This window comes from Triticum aestivum, chromosome 4D (assembly GCF_018294505.1).
Source record: "Triticum aestivum cultivar Chinese Spring chromosome 4D, IWGSC CS RefSeq v2.1, whole genome shotgun sequence".
Lineage (NCBI taxonomy): Eukaryota > Viridiplantae > Streptophyta > Magnoliopsida > Poales > Poaceae > Triticum > Triticum aestivum.
Window position 1 is genome coordinate 420,001,761 of NC_057805.1, and position 9,238 is coordinate 420,010,998.

General features: G+C 46.5%; 2 protein-coding genes across 2 annotated transcripts; one reads left to right on the forward strand and one right to left on the reverse strand.

The window, feature by feature from the left end:
* Positions 1–1,344: 1,344 nt before the first annotated feature.
* Positions 1,345–4,430, forward strand: LOC123098300 (uncharacterized protein At5g01610). The gene is made up of 3 exons (XM_044520262.1): positions 1,345–1,651; positions 2,344–2,398; positions 3,721–4,430. The coding sequence occupies exons 1-3, from the start codon at positions 1,565–1,567 to the stop codon at positions 4,098–4,100; spliced, it is 522 nt and encodes a 173-aa protein (XP_044376197.1). The 5' UTR covers positions 1,345–1,564; the 3' UTR covers positions 4,101–4,430.
* Positions 4,431–6,643: 2,213 nt separating this feature from the next.
* Positions 6,644–8,328, reverse strand: LOC123098299 (uncharacterized protein At5g39570). Its single transcript, XM_044520261.1, has one exon. It carries the CDS (start codon positions 8,219–8,221, stop codon positions 6,956–6,958), a length of 1,266 nt encoding a protein of 421 aa, XP_044376196.1. The 5' UTR covers positions 8,222–8,328; the 3' UTR covers positions 6,644–6,955.
* Between the last annotated feature and the right edge of the window lie 910 nt (positions 8,329–9,238).

Consider the following 9,238-nt stretch of genomic DNA (forward strand, 5'->3'; position numbering starts at 1 on the left):
ATTAATCAGATTGCTTGGATGTTGTAAATCTAATGAAGAAGGGATATATGGACATATCACGACATAGCAACATTGTGCGTGAGATCAAACTACTCATGGAGCAATGAAGTTCTTCTATTACTCACACCCGACTTACTCAAAATCTCATAAGCCATCTAGCGGCAACTTATGGTACGAATACCGGTCGGTGGTCGCACCACAATGTGGGTGGGATCAGGCCCTAATGAGGTCGTTAGACAATGTAATTCTGATTTCAACGATGATGATACATGAGTAATACAAGTAATTTGCCGAGAAACAAGAGTAGACTGCTTAGCCAAGTGGTGGTGAGTTGGACTAGTGGACATGCATCATGAGCATACCACCAAAAATGACAAGCATTTATGTGATGGTCGCAGCCAAGTATGCAGCTTACGGGCGGCCACCGCTCAAGACCAGATGACCAAACGAGTCGAATGACAAAGAAAGAGTAGCGGCTAGGTGGAAGACAACCGTGGATGACAAGGACTTCGTCCAGATGTACTATACGTGCAAGTCGTAGATAGATGACTAGTAAGATGCCCGTGCATTGCACGGAACACTAAGATTGGGGGTGGACGGCGCCGGTAGCAGCCATCGCACCAGATTGTTCCATGGCCTTCTAGACGTGGTGGGGAAGAGATAAGGCTGATTGTGAGAGACAAGAAGTTGTTTGTAAATATGAAAACAAGTGCGGGCATTTTTTTTATAAAACTGCAGCAGTTTGCTTTGTATGCGTCAGATCTAGATACAACGGCTATTGATGAAAGATTGCACGCAAACCATCATCATCAATTCAGATTTTTATAGGAGTAGAGATACCATCCGCTTGTGCCGCTTTTGGCTTGGATAACGTGTGTCGTTGATCAGAATCGGGCGTTTCGCACGGCGAGGCTGGGTCTGTGCGCGGCGGAAGACAAATCAGCGCGCGGCTGGGCGGCAATGCAATGGACCAACAACGGTGAGGCGTCACGCTCTTGGCCATGCAACACGCGGAAATAGCCGTTCCTTGTACTCTACTCTGGTGCCGGACCTGGCTTCTGTGATGCGGCATACGCTCGGCTCGGTCACGCGGCTCGCTGTCATATTCGGGCCCTTTTCGGGTCCGTGCGCGTCCCAAACCGCAGCCCCGGTTCGCCCGCGATCCTCCCTCCTTCGCACAAGATTTTAGGGCCGAGCGACGCGACCAAATCGGCCTGATCACTTCTCGAATGTCGTCCAAATTTCGGCGTGGATAGTAGTAACAGAAACGAGACTGCGGCGCCCATATATCCCTCCAACGTCTCCTTCCCTTTTCCTATCTCCAGAAGCTTCACTCCACTGTTGATCCATCGCACGCACCCACCAAACAAACACCCAGCCCGCACGCTCGCTATTATTTATTCCGCTCTTTATTTATTCCGCTCCTTTCCTGTGGAGCGTGCCGCAGCTCTGAACCTGGTTCCGTCCACTGTCTGTCGCCCATCCCGCGGCACCCCACGCACGCGCCACAGCCAGCCGGCGTCCGCGTCCGCGTCCACACGCTCCACGCCGGCGCCGAGGAAGGATGGAGAAGGCCCTCACCAAGCTCGGCAGCTTCACCATCCCCCGCAAGGCCAAGCAGGAGCTCTCCGCCATCGGCGGCGACATCTCGGTCAGTGCTCCGCTACTCTTGCCTTCCTTCCCGCCCTCCCGCGTCATCTCTCTCTCCCTCCTTTCTTTCTCGCTCTTCGTGGCTGGGTTCGTCATGGCGAATCCCTTCTCGTTCTTGGTGAATCGCTTGGACCGGGTAAAATGCCGTTCCTGATTTCCCGGCTCGCTTGCTTGTTTCCGTGAGATTTTTACGGGTTTCCGTTATCACGGGGATGGATGGATGGATGGACGGATTCTTTTTTGTTGCTCGGTGTTCTGTTTTCCTCGTCCTCATCTTTTTCTGCGGCTGTTGCAGTTCAGAAATTATCTGGCTGTCAACATTTCGTGGTTCACATGTTGTTCGTGCTAAGGACCAAGAAAATCTTGAGTTCTTGATTGAAGCATTCATTTGCAGATCTTTCTCTTATATTCTTCCCCCTTTAGGCCGGGTTATATTCGTTCCTTTTCCCACCAAGACCAGCGAAAGTTCCTGCTTTGATTTGCAACTTTTTTTCCGAGTGGATTGCCATATGAAAATCATTATTTGATTCGATCGCACTTCTGCATTCGCTATACCGACTCAGTAGTACATTCCAGTGCATTGTAACTCTAAGGGAAACTTTAATTATTACTCCACTCTAGTTCCAACTTCCAAGTGGTTCAGTTCATCCGTCACAAGTCACAGCCAATAACCCAACTATTTCTGATCTGCAGCGCATCTCAAGCACCGTGGAGGAGAAGGCGAAATGGGTCTTCGAGAAGCTCAAAGGTACTGTAGTATCGATCGCTCTGCTCCATAATTTCTCTAATTTCCGTTCAGTGGTCGCTTTGCGGCTCAGGAAATAGCAGTTAGTCTGAAGCTACATGTCACGTCGTCTTAGCAACATCTTCAGTACACTCGTCCATCGCTGTTAGCAACGCTGTTTTTCTTGCTGATGCGTAACACCAAAGCAAACCAAGGAGTGCTTTCTTTAATACGGCTGTATCCATCCACATAGCCTTTCTTCACGATTTGGATCTGGCTCTAATCCAAGTACTCGTTTCGATCTGCAAAGTACTAGTAATACAATGAGTGACGCTGATGCACATGGGGGCCAAACTGAAATGGGTCCAATGTTTGTTGACGCAATTATGCAAAAGCTCCTAGGACGATAGTGCAGAGCAGGGGGGACTTGCTCACCTAACATCTTGTTTTACTTGCAATCTTTGCACTGGGTCTGTTGAGGTCTTTGGCGGTATTACCAAGGCTGTCTTCAGCTTGTCATTGGATTAGCAAGCACCAGCCAGCTGATTTGGTAGTCTGCAGTGCATAGTCTATTCAATATTTTCTTCTAAGCAGCCCCTAATCTGTACTCTTACAGGAAGCTGCGAACAACTAGTGGTATACTCGGATCTGCAATCCGACCGCTCACGTGAAAACATTGTGCGGAAAGACAGTAGTTTCTTAAATAAAATGCGAATGTTCTGAAGTACTTCCGCCCTTCACTATTATAAGATGTTTTGGATATTTCAATATGGACTACATACGGCCTAAAATGAGTGAACAAACACACTAAAATGCGTCTACATACTTCCGATTCAGAAAAGAGTTAGAACATCTTATAATATTGAACGGAGGGAGTAGTTTGTTAAATAAAATGTGAATGCTAGCAAAGCAGATCAGTTGGCAAGTTTTTTGCCACTTGCAGGCCATCTTCAATTGTGCCTTCCAGTTTGTTTGTTTTGTTGGTTTAAGTAGGTATACGGTATACATTGCTCTGAGACATCTTTCTTCTGATCAAAAAATCCTTCATATGAACTTCCCATTTTCACACTTTGTTCCACTGCAATTCCAGTCTTGTAGTATACATAATTCGGCATTTACACTTTACATACATCATTCTCCATGTATTTGAACTTTGCTAAAGCGCTCGAAACTGCTGCTTCTGAATTCCCTTCTGCGTGTCAATATGTTTGTGGCATTCTCATGCCATGGTTCACATGTTGCCATTAGGTCTATGCAATTCTAGCTAGTGACAATTGAATAATTGCTATATAAATGTCTACTATATATGGACTACAAGTGACTGACCCTATTTCTTTCTTATTCAGGCAAACCAAACAAGTCCCTCTCTGACCTGCTGCGCGAGTACAACCTCCCTCCGGGCCTCTTCCCTCGGAACATCATCTGCTACGAGTACGACCAGACGAGCTCGAGGCTCGTGGTGCACCTGGCCAAGCCCTGCGAGGTGAGCTTCAAGGACTCCTCCATGATACGGTACGCCACCCGCGTGAAGGCGACCCTGTCCCGGGGCAAGCTCTCGGCGATCGAGGGCATGAAGACCAAGGTGGTGGTGTGGGTGAAGGTGACCACCGTGAACCTGGAGAGCTTCCGGTCCGACAAGGTGTGCTTCATCGCCGGCGTGAAGAAGCTGAGGCAGAAGGACGCCTACGAGGTGCCCCGCGAAGCCGCCTCCGTCGAGGAGTTCTGAACCTTGATCTGATGATCCGTCTTCTTATCCATAGTGTCCATGATTCGTGCCATTCTTTTGAGTCCCATGTGGTGTGGTTCCTGAGGGCGTGCTGGTGATTGAGTTGGTGTGCTGAGGCTCGGCATGTCTGTACATTGGATTTGGTTCTTCCCGATGAAAGGCACCCTTGCATGTTCTCTGATCATTTCGCATGTGTGGTGTCCCAGTCATGTGAACATCTATCATGTGGTCTGGCTTTGTGTTGTGTCGGGGACCTGTGTTTCAGTGCGGCTGCTGGCTGAGGTGCATTGCATTTTTGCCGAAATAATTGTTTCAGCTACCTTTCAGACATTTGGAATTTTTCTGCTCTGCCAGACTGGTTCCTTGGTTCACTATAAACGACCTTAAACACGACGCCCTTAAACAAGATATTAGGTAGTATGCGCTAACCATGCCCACGTTTGAAGACAATCAAACTAATTGAGTACTGAATCATGCCCAATTTTGGAAGAAAAAAAATCATGCTCATCAGGCCGAAATTATAAACTTTTGGGAAATAACAATGGCAAAACTTTCATTTTGGCAAAAAGGATAATATGTGATGCCAGAAAACACATGACTGCACATAAGAAATCCCTCCAAAAATAGGTACTCCCTCTGTAAACAAATATAAGAGCGTTTAGATCACTACTGTAGTGATCTAAACGCTCTTATATTTTTCTTTACGGAGGGAGTACTTACTGAAAAAAAGATACTCAACTCACACTAGTACCACGGAGCTCACCTGAAGACAGAAAATGAAAACAATGACGGAATTCTTTGTATAGATTAAGCTGCAGGTTTCCTTGAACATGACCCAGGCAGAAACCCCCAAAAAATAGGCAGACAAAGTGAGTTGCAGAAATACTTAACCAGTTGCTTCGAATTTTGGGTCCCTATATTGTATACAGGCTCCACATTTTATTATATGGAGTTACTTCTGCAGCTTGCTACGAGTTTCTGTTGAAAAATACACATGCTAATTCCAAAGAAACTTTTCTTATGCAAACATATCTGAACTGAAAGTATCAATGGTGAACGAAAATTCTACTAAGGAAGTTCTTGTAAGGTCTGGTTTTCATTAATATATGGCCTTGGGCCTTATCTGCACACAAAAATTGGACCAGCAACATATTGCTATTTCTTGGCCAACTAACAAATCAGTAACCTATCACTATATGACTCGAGGACATGAACTCAGTATTACTCCATGAGGTCTTGGCCTAGGTTCATGCAATTTCCAAAAAGAAAAACACCTTCTGATTGGCTCCAAGCCAGCTTGTTGATCCTGCTTCTTCACAAATATCTTTGACGGCTCCATGCAGCCCTCAGATTCATCTTCAACATCGCCAAAAGCGATTACTCCATGAGCTCTTTTGACCTAGGTTCATCTTCAACATCGCCAAAAGCGATTACTCCATGAGCTCTTTTGACCTAGGTTCATCTTCAATATGAATGAAGCTTGTTGATATCGTGGTGTGATGCCAACATAGCAGCTTCTGCCAGAAGGGCAGCCGCAAGGATGGATATACTCTTGTTGCCTCGGCTATTTACTAACTAGGAATCTAGTGGGTTGGATCATTCAAGAATGGTTCAGAGTTGTTCACTTACTTGGGTTCTAGGAGATTATCAAATAGGTCTGGAGTACTTAAAAGTTTGGAGTCTGGGTGCAAGGGAAGACACAAACAAGTCTGCCTGCTGAATAAGGGTCCGCGGACAAGGAATAGATGAGAACTGAAATGTTCGACCATAGTGGAAGAAAGACAGCTCATGCTCATAAAGGTTATGTTTGTGTGGTGCTTTTCCTGCCAGCCATGGTATCTGGGAAATGTGCAATAACTGGTACTCCCTCCGTTCCTAAATACTTGTCTTTCTAGGCATTTCAAATGACTATCACATACGGATGTATGTAGACATATTTTAGAGTGTAGATTCACTCATTTTACTCCGTATGTAGTCACTTGTTGAAATGCCTAGAAAGACAAGTATTTAGGAACGGAGGGAGTATAACATATATGTTTGCAGGTTAGTTCAGGCTGTTAACATGACACCAGCTGAGGGTGTGTTTCAGCAGGTGTTACATGCTGTCTAGTTCATGACGTTACTTTGCCACTGAATTGTACACAGATGCCAGAAACTACCAAGATCCACTAGAAAAGGTGCCCTCGAGATCTATTCAAAACTACCATCAGTTGAAAAGGTGCCCTCAAAGCAACCATGAAAAAGGTCAGTAGTTTATCTACAGAATCAGAGGCAATAGGCAGAATAGGAAAGTAAGATGTAGATAAAAACAGTTTTTCAACCAATCCACTTAAGAGATGATTCATAGGGCTAAGTCAAAACACATGCTGAAAGAAACAGAGAGTGTCTCTCTAACTGAATCCAGCATACACAATAGAACACAATACTAATCACGATCTTCATATGTGCCTTTTTTTTCAAATTTAGCTCAAGTATTTCAGATACGCACAGCATTGCATTAGGGTTCAGTATAATAGGATACTAAGATGCATCACCAACACAGCTACATTCATAATATCCACTAGAAAACACAAGTTCTATTCAACACTTTTATTATGATAACACTACAATCATTATTTCAATTCAGAACTATTTACAAAGCATGAATAACACAGCTTTATTCATCCAATCTTTTATTCTCCTGAAATCGAAAGTAGCACCTTGGGCATTCAGTACATTGCACACAGCACAAGCAAGACAGCTTTGTCGGTGGAAATCCTAGGAAATTCCACAACATACAGATGTTAAACAAGACAAGGGACTAACCAAACACAAAGTCCTTCATCAATCGCAATGGTAGCAAGATCAGTTATAAATCAACGCTTCTTCATGAACCCCTCTGCAAGCTTTAAGTAGTCCCCCATACCAGCTCCACTTCCCCCTTCACCATCCTTCTTCATGAAACCCTGTGCAAGTTTCAGGTAGTCTGCCATGCCACTGCCCTCCGACTCGTCTTTTCCACTCTCAGGGCGGCCACCATGTTTCTTCTTGCCGCTATCCTCTTCATTTTCCTCCTTTCCATACCCTCCTCCTCCATGGCCACTAGTCTTCTTGTGCCCACCTTCGCCATCCTGCTTCTTCATGAAACCCTGTGCAAGTTTAATGTAGTCTCCAATGCCACCGCCTTCTGACTCATCCTTCCCTCCATGGCTTCCACCACTAGGCTTCTTCTTGTAGTCATCTTCTTCATACCTTCCTCCACCACTAGGTTTCTTCTTGTAGTCATCTTCTTCGTACCTTCCTCCACCACTAGGCTTCTTCTTGTAGTCCTCTTCTTCATACCTCCCTCCATGGCTTCCACCACTAGGCCTCTTGTACTCATCATCTTCCTCGTACCTCCCTCCAGCATGGCCACCGGTTGGCTTCTTGTACTCATCTTCGTATCTCCCTCCTCCACCTCCATATCCACCTGCACTAGGCTTCTTCTTGTACTCATCGTCTTCTTCGTACCTTCCCCCACCATAGCCACCACTAGGGGGCCTCTTGTAGTCATCTTCTTGCTCATACCTCCCCCCACCATAGCCACCACTGGTAGGCTTCTTCTTGTACTCATCTTCTCCCTCATACCTTCCACCTCCGTAGCCGCCACCACCGCTAGTAGGCTTCTTCCTGTACTCGTCATCCTCTTCATACCTCCCACCACCACTGGGCTTCTTCTTGTACTCATCATCCTGTTCGTACCTCCCACCACCACTAGTAGGCTTCTTCCTGTACTCGTCCTCCTCCTCGTACCTGCCGCCTGAACCCCCGTGACCACTGGTCTGATGCTTACCGCCTCCGCCGCCCCCCTCCTTGGCGCCGAACTTGTGGAGGTAGTCCTCGGCCTTGTTGAGGTAGCCGCCGACGGGCTTGCCCTCGAGCTTGCCGTAGAGGGAGGCCGCGTGGAGCAGGTCGGCGGCAGCCTCAGCGGTGCGGCCCTTGTCGACCTTCCCCAGGTTGTGGTCCTGGAGCGCCGCCTTGGCCGCCTCCGCCACCAGCTTGGCGCTCGCGGCGAGGTCGCCGCTGCCCCCGCCGGACGGGCGGTGCTGCTGCTGCGGCGGGCGCCGCCGGCCGGAGTCGTCCTCGCCGTCGTAGGAAGCCATTCGCGTCGGATCTGGGGAAAGGGGGTGAGCTGAGCAGAGGAGACAGAGCAGAGCAGAGAGACGGGGCTTCGATCAGACAACACGGCACAGGGACACGGGGTATTCGGGGTCGTGGGAGCCACAGCTTTTGATGCGAACCTCCCTCGCCTCCAGCTGCCGTCGGAGAAGCGTCTAGGGCGCGTTGGTTGGACACGGCTTGCATTCCGGCACACGTTTTGCTCCCGTCCGTAATTTGATTACTTTCTTTTTCACGAACCTAACTGTTTCACAACTAAAATTGCCATTCAAAAAGAAAAAAAACTGAAACTTGTCATCCGAAAAAAATTGTCATGCCTGACAAATAAAGTTGGCCTCCTCGCGTCATTAAACTTGTCATAAAAAAGTTCGAAGTTGACATGTGTTCGTGCCACACATATGACACTTATCAGGGTCTTTATTTTTTGGAATCGCCTTCATTACAGATGTAAGAGCATCGCCGATAGAAGATGTATGTAAACATAGACCTTGTATAATTTACATCACCGAAAAGTGCATTTTACATCTCTAAAAAAGTCTCAACTCCAATAGATGATGTATATTTGATAATGTAAAACTAGTGCTCCAACATATGATGTACTCCCTCCGTTCCTAAATACTTCAATATACAAGTCTTTTTTACAGATTTCAATATGGAGTACATATGGAGCAGAATGAGTGAAGCTACACTCTAAAATCTAAACTATGTTTATATACATCCGTATGTAGTCCTTATTAAAATCTTTAGAAAGACTTATAATATTTAGGAATGAAGGGAGTATATTTGAAGATGTAAAACGCCTACGGCCGCGCGGCAGCCTACAGCCGCACCCAGCCACTATACAACCGTATTCTTTCGAGCTCAACTTCCATGCGATGCAAATCAACACATCTTCGACGATCGTATAATTTGCGGTTCTTTCCTTGGCAATGAAGCCCTCACATCTTCGACGATCGTATAATTTGCGGTTCTTTCCTTGGCAATGAAGCCCTCGTCCTCGT